A 12,727-nucleotide genomic window follows, 5' to 3' on the forward strand; every position below is an offset into this window, starting at 1 on the left:
ATTACTGATCTGTTCTTGAGTCTTTTTGAGTCTCTGTAATTCGGGTGTGTCAGTGACAATGCTGAAACCTCTTCCTTTACTTTCTTCAAAGTCTCTCTTGTACTTGACCTGCAAAAACAAATATTTAACTAAGCTTAAACTGGAATATTCAACACAATAGGAAATATTCTCAATGCACCAAAAACAGTAGTATGTGGAGAATATTGAAGTGAAACGATTAAATAGTCGATTTGAACACAGAATTTTGTCAATGTGTTGGATTTTAATTTCTATCTGAAGAAAGAAAGTGTCCTAATTGACCCGTTAAAGGGAACAATCAATAATCACCTTCCTGTGCTTTCAAATGAGCTCATCTCCCTTATCTGTTGTGGCAGTCAGGTGACACATGGCAGAGAGATTAAATTACAAATTGAGATTAGACACAAATGAGGGGGAATTAGATAGGCTAAACTCTAAATACATACAGGGTGAATTTCTCTGTTTTCCTTCTGTCCTGATCAAGAGTTCAGGTCCACGTTAAGCCTACCAAATGCAGACCAAAGTTTCAAGTCTATAGCTACCTTCAATAATGGTGAAAACCTCTGTAAGTTTATGAAAGGAGGTGGCACTCCAATGGCGTTTTATACTTGCGTTTATCAAAAGGTAGACAACATGTTTCTGAGTCTCCCCTTTCTTCAGGTGTACAAGCAACCACGAGACACAGCAAACTTATGAACCATGGCGCATCACACCCATAATTGGCAACCCCATCCCCTTAGTCAGCTGACCAATGTGGCTTCATATTCAAGTCCAGATAAACCCCTCAGGGTAAGTCCGATTCTTACTGGGCACTACCTACAAAGGCTGTCCCCCCACATAAACGCAACTTTATAAACATAAGTGTCAGCAAACATTGAGTGATCTTATTGTAGGTAGTGCCAAGTTAGAATTGGACTTACCCTGAGCGGTTCATCTGGACATGAATATGAGCATTTGCTTGGTCAAGCCTATGCCAATGATTCCACAGGTGCAATTCCGATTTGCTAAAATTGCAATCATGCAGCCTGCAGCATCATTCAGGGAATGCAGGGTACATCTTACTGTTACGCCGAGGTGAGTATTAGGGATCACTCTGGATCCAGGAGACTGATTGGAGGTGTAACTATGGGTGGAGCATGATGGGTGGGCCTCCTGATTATGGTGGTGACCATGTGAGAAAAGAGTGTGGATGTGGGTGGGCATCACATTTTGCTGGAGGAGCCATTATCTGTAGTTCTGCCTGGTTGCTGGTATTCGTATTGAGATGGGTTTCAGGTCAGGAGGTACCAATTTGCTTGAAGCTGTCAGCACCCTCAGCATACTTCATGCTACACTAGTTAAAGTGGACCTTAACTCTTGCACAGGACAGAAGGAAAACAGAGAGAAATGCACCCTGTATGTATTTAGAGTGTTTAGCCTGTCTAATTCCCCCCTTGTTGTAATTTGATCCCTCAGCTTTTTTAGCTGACTGCTGTGGCATAGATCTCATTTGTAAACACATAATGTTAACAATATGTCTGCTTACCTGAAAAAAGGAAGTCGACACACTGCAGATTTATTGCAGAATTTGTATCAGCTGTAACAAAGAGATGTTTTTCTTGAAAGAAAACCCGAGGTAAGTTTGTGAAATAATATTAGGGCACACAGGAATGTTCTGTACACAATCACCTGCCTCTGTGTCCTTCCATTGTGCCTCCAGCCCCCCCCCCCCCTCCCCCCACGGGCTCTGCTGTCCCCCATTATAAAAAGTACCAGGCTAGAGACACACAGATTGTCAGTAGCCTGTTATTTACCTCAGGCTGCCACTCACCGCCGCTCCCCCGCCTCCTGTATAGCGCGGCTCCCCGCCTGTGTCCCTTTCCTCCCCGCCCCTGTAAGCTTCCTCCAATCGGCAGGGAAGGTACACAGGCGGGGAGCCGCACTATACAGGAGGCGGGGGAGCGGCGGTGAGTGGCAGCCTGAGGTAAATAACAGGCTACTGACAATCTGTCTGTCTCTAGCCTGGCGCTTTTTATAATGGGGGACAGCAGAGCCCGGGGGAGGAGGGGTGAGGGGGGCTGGAGGCACACTGAAAGGACACAGAGGCAGGTGATTGTATAAAGAACATGCCTCTGTGTCCTAATATGATTTCACCACTGGCGTAAAAATAGGGCCTGCAGCCCCTGCCCCCGTGTGTGCAGCGGTGGGCAGCGGCAGATACATACCTTCCGTGCGCTCTAGCGTGGACGTTCCTCCCTCTAGTGTCTGAAGCGACTTCCTGTTTATACAGGAAGTCGCGTCAGAGGCTAGAGAGAAAGGAACGTCCACGCTGGAGCGCACGGAAGGTATGTATCTGCCGCTGCCTGCCGCTACACACACAATCGTATTGATGCTGGAGGGGAGCGCAGAGGGGAGAGCTCGAGGTGAGGGAGGGGGGGGGACCGTCCCCCAAAATGGCCCGAATTTCTGCAGGCGGGCCCGGTGGGACCTAGTGACGCCCCTGGATTTCACAAATGTTCTCTTTAAAGATTATGATGCAGTTGCATATCTTTTAGAGCAGAGAGGAAGTTCTAAATTTAGGTCAGCTTTTATATTTATTTAGCCAGACCAGTTCCCTTTAAACAAGTCGGTGGGTTTCCTGGATAACAATATACAGACAAAAAAGTATTTGGTGGCCAGTCTGTGAGAATGAAAACGTACCTCACATGTATCTGAAACAATGAGAGCCTCGGAGGACAGAATGCAGTGATTGAAATAATCATTTCTGGAAACATGATTAGAAAGGATCTGAGAGAAGCCCTGCATGAATATTCTATGATGCTGAAGAGGCACGCTGCAATTTAGCATTCTAAAATTGCTAAACATATTTTTAACTTCAGTATGTGTAATTATCTCTAATGCTTCTTTATATTAATCCCCCGTTTCGCCAGTCTCCAGCTGGGGTTTCCCGATGTTCCTCAACCAAACCGCTGATGCTGTCAGCCAGGTATTAAGCACTGCAAAAGAGCTGGAATTGGGGCAAGTGTGAGAGGGGGAAATAGAGAAATAGAGAATGAACTGCAGACTCACAAAATAATGTCCAAGACCATTTAACCACTTCAACACAAAGGGGTTTTTACCCTCAAAGAGAAACTCCAACCAAGAATTGAACTTTATTCCAATCAGTAGCTGTCTAGCTGATACCCCCTTTTACATGAGAAATCTATTCCTTTTCCCAAACAGACCATCAGGGAGCACTGTATGGCTGATATTGTGGTGAAACCCCTCCCACAAGCAACTCTGCGGACAATGGTCCTGGCAGTTTCCTGTCTGTGATCCTTGTTGCATTGTGGGAAATAGCTGTTGGCAGCTGTTTCCAACTGCCATAAAAGCAAGCAGCAGCTACATCACCCTGCCAGCAGTAAAAATGTCACTATGTGATAAATGTCAGAATGTAAATCAGGGATTTAAAAGATTTACAATGGGCAAACACTGACTAACTAGTTTATACATAATTATTGTAAAAATGAAACACTTTTTTTAATTACATTATTTTTTCTGGAGTTCCTCTTTAAGAACCTGTCAGCACTCCTTCCATTCATTTGCTAACAACTTTATCATCACTTATAACACTGAAATGATCTTTATACCTTGTCTTTTTCAACACATTTTTGGGGGTGATTTGTTTTCAGTAATTACTCTCTATTCATTTTAAAGGGAAAAGTTTTAAAATAAACAATGCTACTATGAATAAAATCACACATTTTATTTGCCCATTTGTCCCGGTTATTACATTTAAATTATATCCCTAGTACAATGTATGGCAACAATATATTATTCTGAACTAAAAGTGTATTTTTATTGATTTGGGTTTTTTTTATACCTGATCAATGATTACAAGGCCTTATTTGCAAAAATAACAGTAATATACCCTCATGACATACATAGTAAAAAAAAACCTGAGTCCCTAACGTAATTAATTATGTATTTTTTTTAAATAAAGTTTTTACCCTTACAGTCACTTTGATTGGCTCAGGGAACTCATGTTCCCGTTCACCAATTACAGATCTGTCATTTACGGCAGGTACACGCGCCAGGAGTAGATGTGCGCGTCCACGGTGGAGGCAGCAGCGAACGACGTATCAAAATGTCTGTCTGCCGGTAACCGGGGCAAATAGGATAGGTTAATATGACTAACATGCCTTAAGGCTTCTTCCCCACTAAGACGTTGCGTTAGATGCTACGTTAAGGTCGCATAACGTGCCCCTAACGCAACGCCTGGTGGTGTTGGAGCAGGATGCTACCAAGAGTGTCGGAGGCGCTGCGGAGACCACGTGAGCAGAGCTCTCCACATCACGTGGTCCCACCAGCCAATCTCCAAGAAGTAAACACTGCAAGTGCAGTGAATGTCAAGTAGCCATGTGCCTGGCTACGTAGCGGCCTCTCCCCGCCTCCTCTCGCTTCTGAAATTACAAAAAAAAAACCATACTGAGCATGTGTAAACAGTGTAACGCGGCTTAAGCCGCTAGAACACACAGTATGCTGCACTTCAAACGAACATGCAGCGTTACAATGTAACGCAACATGGACACTGTGAGCAGCCCATTGATTTTTCATTGCTGTGTGGTGGGGTGCATTACAGGCTGCTCTAACGTGCGCCTGTAACGTCCCACTGTGAAAGCAGCCTAAGTGGTTAAAGAGGCACCACAACCACATGTAGAAGGATAAAGTACAGTATTCAGGATACCTACCCAATTTTACGTTAATCATCCTAGTTTTAGCATCAGAAACACTTCCTATATCTAGATCTTGTTGTAAATTGGTTTGTAACACCTCCCTCCCAGTGATGTTTAGCCTTGGCTATTTAGCTATGCAGCCCTCTCCATCCGGTGCATTCTGAGACCAGGTGTAGTTTCTACTGACTTCAGAGCACACAACAGACAACCATTCCTCAGTGCTGCGCCTGCCAGCAGTAAAGATTTAAGAATGTAAATCGGGGGGAGGAAATATTTTACAGTAGGCAAACAATGACTAAACATTTTATAAAGTAATATTGTAAAAATGAGCAATGTTATTAAATTTTAGGGGGTGAATTCAGTGACTATCAGCCAGGCCCAGATTTACCTAACAGGATCTATAGGCACAGATGTCCTGGCACCTTAGACCTCACCCTCATGAACCTACAAACCCCCACCAAACTGCACCGCAAGTATGCTGGCTGTCCCAGCTGTCACTTCTCCCTTACTTCCCTTGCCTGTCATAGGTAGCTACAGGTGCCCCTAATTATTAGGTAGCCAGAAGTATATTCCATAATAAGTGGGTAGAGGGGGCCCCAAGTATGAGATAGCTAGAAGAACCTAAGTATTAAGTAGCTAGTGGTGCCCCTGACTGAAGGGAGATCATCTCATTTACACTCTGCTCAGGACTCTGCATAGGGAAGTAGTGAGGGAGGCACTCAGGGAGGGGAGTGAAACGCCTTTCCATTATCAGGCGCCTGTAGGCACGTGCCTACAGTGCCTTATGGTAAATCCGGCCCTGCTATCAGCTGGTTCCGTGCACCGGCCAGGTGCTTGCTAGGACTTGGCATGGGGGTCGGTGAAGCTGACTTATGGAGTCACATCTGAGCATGATCGCGACACAACGTGGCATGCCTCTTTTTTTAATGCTGGTGGATAACACCCCCACTTATCAAACCCTGACACGCGTGGGGTCCTTTCACAAATGATGAGCAACGGACATGTGGAATCTGTCCATGCTTTGTTACGGCCCTTTCACATATGCCGATTACCTTATTATCCATTGCAATGCAACACATCACTTCATGTTCTTCCAGACAGAGGAATGTATTCACATGGTACATACTAGGGACCCTCAACAGATAGGTATATGCATTGCTTAAAGTGAACCCGAGGTGAGAGTGATATGGAGGCTGCCATATTTATTTTCCTTTTAAACAATACCAGTTGCCTGGCAGCCCAGCTGGTCTATTTGGCTGCAGTAGTGTCTGAATAACACCAGAAACAAGCATGCAGCTAATCTTGTCAGATATGACAGTAATGTCAGAAACACCTGATCTGCTGCATGCTTGTTCAGGGTCTATGGCTAAATGTATTAGAGGCAGATGATCAGCAGGGCAGCCATGCAAGTGGTATTGCTTAAAAGAAAATAAATATGGCAGCCTCCATATACCTCTCACTACAGTTCTCCTTTAACTCCACTCTTAAAGGGCACCCGATGTGACATATGAAATGATAAGCTAGACATATGTATGTACAGTGCCAAGCACACAAATAACTGTGCTGTGTTCCTTTTTACTCTTCTCTGCTGAAAGAGTTAAAAATCAGGTATGCAAGTGACAGTTTATGTCCATGTCGGGACCAGGTCAGACTACCCACAGGACCTCCCTGCGAAATTAGCATGCGGTCCCCTCCTTGGATCTAAATCCATCATTTGGCTGCCCTGCTCATAAATTCATCACTTGGCTGTCTTACTGATGCTCTCCCTCTAATGGCCCATACACACGGGCTACAACTGTTGCTGGAAACACATGGCGCGCGCATGTTGCGGTGACAGGTCTCCCGTGTGTATGAGGCGCGCACAAGCAACTGTTGCTAATCAAAGCTGTCGCCAGGCGATTGACTTGTTCAATCACCGGCAACAGCTGTTGCAGGAACCGTTGCTAGTCTCAAGTCGGTGCGGTCGTGTGTATGCTAGTCTCTAGCAACTCTTGTGAGTCCGACTGTTCATTGAACCTGCGACAGAAGTTGCTGAGCAACAGTTTCCGCTATGTTGCAGACAGGTTGCCTCGTGTATACAATCGTTGCTTGTATACAACTGTCGTTGCTAGAGACTTTCAACTGTTGCTTGTCTCCATGCAACTGCAGACATCCGTGCCTCGTGTGTATGTAGCTTAATACATTTAGCCATAGACCTTGAACAAGCATGCAGCAGATCAGGTGTTTCTGACTAAAGTCTGACCTGATTTGCCACATGCTTGTTTCAGGTGTGTGATTCAGACACTACTGCAGCCAAAGAGATCATCAGGGCAGCCAGGCAACTGGTATTCCTTAAAAGGAAATAAATATGGCAGCCCCATATCCCTCTCACCTCAGGTTAACTTTAAACACAAGTACTGTGTGTGAAAGGACCCTTAGCGTTTAGCCAGTCTCAGTGATTCTTCTGCTCTTTCCAGCTGGTAGCATTGCTGGCAGCCCTGCGATGGTTTCTGCATGTTTGGCTCAGGCTAGCGGCATAGTTGATCTATGGAGAAGGTGCGGAGACATAAGGCTCCCTGCAGCTCCTCAGGACAAAACTGCAGTATAATCTCATTATAGTAAACTCTGATATAGTAAACATTCAAGTATAGTAAACCAAATGTCCAGGTCTCGGCCAAACACCATTATAAGTATATGGGAGTAACGCCTGGTATAGTAAACCCGGATAAACTACAACTTCTGTTATAGTAAACCTGTTTTTTGGCCCCTGTAGTATTCGGTATCCAGCTATAGTAGAAAGTGGGCGGGCACATGCCTTATCCGTCAGTCAGAGACCCATGAGCCGTGGTCAGTGGGTGGGCTGGGAGCCACTTATAGGCTGATCGTTATTTGCACACTACTCTGGGCCTGCATGGCTTATCTCAAAAACAACTGCTGATGAGGCCTATGCTTCCTATGTAAGCTGCTGCCTGATTACTGAGGGAATTGCCAGTGACCTGTGACTTGCTTGTGCACGGCTGCAACGCTACAGCATCATCCAGGCTGCACATAATTGTGGACAGAGGAGCACACTATCAGTACTACCTGCATTAACTGGTGGGACCTTTGCTTCCTGTGCAATTGCATGCAAATTATTGCATATTAAGCACTCTGCATTGTGATCTAGCTTAGACGCTGTCTGTGCTCGCTTGCTGAAGCATTGAAAAAGAAAATGACCCCCAATTACTGAATTGACAGCATTAGGATACAGTACTACAGTATACTTTGTGTCTGAGAGTAACCGTTTCTGATGTAGTAAACTTCTGATAGAGTAAACTAATTTTCCCAGTCCCTTGGAGTTCACTATAAAAGGATTCTGCTGTAACATCCAAACAAATAGATTTATTGCTTTGATGGGCACAGGAATTGGGGTGTGTGTGTGTGTGGGGGGGGGGTCTTGAGCACCTGTACAAAACATCAAACTTATGGCTGAAATTATTTTACACACAATCATTTCAGGTTTCATAAACCTGATATCTCAATTTACCTTTAGAAGGAGTTCAGAAATCTCTTGTTTTTAGATTAGCTCCTTTGTGCTGACTTTTGGTAAGATTTATTTACATCCATTTTTGACCTGTAATATTCACTTAGGGGTTGAGCACACTAGTGCGCTTATGTCCGCTTTCCACCAACACATTAATGTTACAGAGTGATGGCCAGAAGCACACCAGCCTGTAAGCTGCTTCTGTGGATCTGCAAGGTGTACATGTAAAAGTGGAGCATGGAAAAAAGGGCGTGGGAGGATTGCTGCTAGTGGAATGGCTGTAAAATTAATATTCTACTACTTAATTCTTAATAGTAGAATATCGGTAATCTTTACCGATATTTTACTATGCCTTAACCAAACTCTACTCTCACACAGAACCCTCCCTCTACCAATGCCTAACTGTATGACCTCCCTCTACCTATGCCTAACCCTAATACCTCCCCCTACCAATGCTTAACGCTAAGACCTCCCTCTACCGACGCCTTACCGTATGACCTCCCTCTAGTGAAGCCTAACCCTAAAACCTCCCTCTACCGATGCCTTTCCGTATGACCTCCCTCTTCCGATGCCTTACCGTATGACCTCCCTCTACTGAAGCATAACCCTAAGACCGCTCTCTACCGATGCCTAACCCTAATATCTCCCTCTACCGATGCTTAATGCTAAGACCTCCCTCTACCGATGCCTAAGCCTAAGACCTTACTCTGCCGATGCCTAACCCTAAGACCTCCCTCTACCGATGCCTAACTCTAAGACCTCCCTCTACCCATGCTTAGCCCTAAGACCTCCCTTTACTGAAGCCTAACCCTAAGACCTCCCTCTACCAATGCCTAACCATAAGACCTCCCTCTACCGAAGCCTAACCCGAAGACCTCCCTCTACCGTTGCCTAATCCTAAGACCATCCTCTACCAATGCCTAACCCTAAGACCTCCCTCTACCAAAGCCTAACCCCAAGACCACCCTCTACTGATTCCAAACCCTTAACCTCCCCCCGCCTCCACACACACAGACACCACTGCATACCACATTATGGTTAACGGATAGGTGTGACTGCCCTGCACCTCTGTACTGTACACATCGCTACATACCGCACTACACTTGGAGAATATGTATGACTGCCCTGGCCTGCACCTCTGCAATAAATATAAAGCACATTCGGTTCCCACACCTTCTAATTCTGAATTTCTGCAATGTTTTATGAGACTCTTATCTGAAGCATGAAAATATGTTAAGCTGCAGCCAATACGTAAAGTGGCCGCCAGCAGCGAGTGAGCAGGCAACCGGGTATACTTATCACTTTTTGGTGACTTTTTCTATTGGGCTCAGAACTGTCATTTATTTGTACATATAAACATTTTTTCTATTTGTGAAATTTTGTCAGTTAGTCAGAAGAGCTTGTCACTCTTGACATGCTGATAATAGCGCTGAAATGTGTTTATATCATTATGGGACCATCTGACCACAGCAAAAAATAACTTGTCTTTTCCAAAGTAAAAGTTACTAATTTAAAGTTATAATATATTTCAAACACAAAAGGAGAAGAGGCACCCAAATGTATATAAAACGATGTTAAAAACACTAAGATTGAAAGGGAGAGGTGGCTTACCTTAAGCCCACTTCCTCAGGCCAAGTACAGTACTGCAGGGTTAATCAGCCGGAGTATTGAGCGCCTCAAATATATTTTAACTTTAAACTGCTTTATAATAAATATTGTTGACATATGTGACTGTCATTATTGAGATAAGCCATGTTCCCCTTTTGATTTCAGTGTTTTTATCATAGTTTGATATACCCTATGATGTTTGGAGGGGTACCACCTTAGCCCCACATGGTGCACACCATTGGGTTGGCTATGCAGAGTTCCCCAACCCTGTCCTCAAGGCCCATCAACAGTGCATGTTTTGCAGAAAAGCACAAACATGCACAGGTGAGGTAATTAGTGTCTCAGCAGAGCCGATTAACCACATCTGTGGATTTCCACAAAACATGCACTGTTGGTGGGCCTTGAGAACAGGGTTGGGGAACAATGGGCTATAAAGTGCTTATTTCTTCAAGAGTGCGACTGCACCCAGTACAGGTTGGATACCCCGAGCGGAGTTGGATATTTATCTTCAACTGCTCTAAGCTGCTGGTTGCCCCCATGCAACCTACTTCTGTGAGTATTGTAAAAGTGGACAGAGGCGCCAAAAGGATAAAAATCGCTAAAATTGTTAAAAGTGTTCGGGAGGCAGTGGTGGACCGGCTGACCCAAAACAGACAACAAGCTGTCGATTAAAGTACCAACTAGAGATGAGCGTAATGGCGTAATTACGATTTCGCGAAATTTCGCGTAATTAGTGTAATTACGTTTATGGCCGTAAGTACATAATCGTAATGAAGAAGGATTTCGCGAAATTTCGCGTAAGCGTAATTTTCGCGTAATTTTCGCATTGCAACGGGTATTACGAAATTAATGCGTATGGCCATGCTCCCGAAGCGGAAAAGTTGACGCATGGATCAATGTTAGGTAGCCGCCGACTTTAAGGGTTAATAGCAAAGCCCCCTTAAATGCTAAGAGCCTCAAATTTGGAGAATATATTAAGGAGATCAGGAGGAATAAGAGGAAAAAAAATTTTTTCAAAAAGACCTTATAGTTTTTGAGAAAATCGATGTTAAAGTTTCAAAGGAAAAATGTAAACATTTAAAAACCCGCCGACTTTAACGGTTAATAGCAAAGCCTGCTTAAAGTTTAGGAACACCAAATTCCCAGGGTATATTAAGGGGATCAGTGGGAATAAGAGGAAAAAAACATTTTTCAAAAAGACCTTATAGTTTTTGAGAAAATCGATTTTTAAGTTTCAAGGGCGAAAATGTCTTTTAAATGCGGAAAATGTCAGGTTTTTTTGCACAGGTAACAATAGTGTATTATTTTCATAGATTCCCCCAAGTGGGAAGAGTTTTACTTACTTCGTTCTGAGTGTGGGAAATATAAAAAAAAAACGATGTGGGGTCCCCCCTCCCAGACCTCTTTAACCCCTTTGTCCCCTATGCAGGCTGGGATAGCCAGAATGCGGAGCACCGGCCGTGTGGGGCTCTGCACCCTGACTATACCAGCCCGCATGGTCCATGGATTGGGGGGTCTCGGAAGGGGAGGGGCAGCCAAGCTTTCCCCTCCCCCTCCGAGCCCTTGTCCAATCCAAGGACAAGGGGCTCTTCTCCACCTCCGATGGGCGGTGGAGGTGGAGGCCGCGATTTCCTGGGGGGGGTTCATGGTGGAATCTGGGAGTCCCCTTTAAAAAGGGGTCCCCCAGATGCCCACCCTCCTCCCAGGAGAAATGAGTATAGAGGTACTTGTACCCCTTACCCATTTCCTTTAAGAGTTAAAAGTAAATAAACACACAAACACTTAGAAAAAGTATTTTAATTGAACAAAAAACATAACCACGAAAAAAGTCCTTTAATATTCTTAATTAACCATTAATACTTACCTGTCCCTTTAAATAAATGATCCCTCGAAATAGCCTCGGAAATGTTCTATCAGTTACAATGTAACAAAGTTATTACAATGTAACAACTTTGTTACATTGTAACTACGCCGCACCCGACGTCACTCGCCGCCGCCGCCGCATACGCGTCTGTGCTGCACGGACCCGACAGAGCTCTGAGCTATATAGCTCAGAGCTCTCTAAGCATCTTTGAATTTGGGCTCCAAGGAGCCCCATTGGTCCTTAGCAGACCAATGGGGTTCCTTCAAATCAGAAGGAACCCCATTGGTCTGCTAAGGACCAATTCTATGCATGACTAAACGCGATTTTTCTGATGCAGATTTTCCCATAGGCATTCATTGGAGTCAGTTTTTCTGCATCCAATCTGCGCGTAGTGGAAACGGGCCCTAAGGGTGTGAAGGGGTGTGCTAAGGGGTGTGGCTTAAGTGTCCTTCTTTCTCATCTCAAAAACTTGGAAGGTATGAGCACTAGAGGTGGCGACCCCCCCCCTCATATACAGAGTAGAGTGAGTTGGAAGAGTTACTTGTCTCTGCCCCTTCAGGTTCCCTGATGCACGCTTACAGTGTCTCCTCTCTGAATCCTCCAGTGGCACATGTAATGAGAGGAGCCACTAGAGGGCGTCATAGAGAAGAGGCTGTGTGACAGACAGGAAGTCTAGGATCGTTTTCTAGAAATGGACAGAAGCAGCAATAAAATCCAAAAATGCCTTCATCTCTCCTCACACTTTCCACTAGCAAAATTAGTTTTTCTGGATTCAGACTCTAGTGGCCTACTGAACTTCACAACGCCAAATTCACATTCATTGCTTCTCCAATATTGTGTATTCTCATTGTTTCCTTAACATGTGGAATTATTCCAGCATCAGCCTTTTCTCCTGCCAGACTAGCTGTCCTATAATGTGGCTTATATATCTGAGCTTCACCATCAGTCTTTCCACTGAGCAATTTGTTTTTCTTCCTCAATTGGCTGACTTGTTCTTCCTGCAATTCAAGGAACTATCAACACCTTCACAATTCAATATCC

The 12,727-nt window shown here is 44.5% G+C and overlaps 1 protein-coding gene across 3 annotated transcripts in view; it reads right to left on the reverse strand.

The window, feature by feature from the left end:
- Window positions 1–12,727, reverse strand: part of LOC137518168 (LIM zinc-binding domain-containing Nebulette) — a 252,739-nt gene that overhangs the window by 120,626 nt on the left and 119,386 nt on the right. For all 3 annotated transcript variants that reach the window (XM_068235597.1, XM_068235594.1, XM_068235596.1), the window contains exon 4: window positions 1–108. In XM_068235597.1, coding sequence (XP_068091698.1) covers window positions 1–108 — 108 coding nt within the window. The remainder of the gene's footprint in view (window positions 109–12,727) is intronic.

The sequence above is a fragment of the Hyperolius riggenbachi genome, chromosome 5, assembly GCF_040937935.1.
Source record: "Hyperolius riggenbachi isolate aHypRig1 chromosome 5, aHypRig1.pri, whole genome shotgun sequence".
Classification (NCBI taxonomy): Eukaryota; Metazoa; Chordata; class Amphibia; order Anura; family Hyperoliidae; genus Hyperolius; species Hyperolius riggenbachi.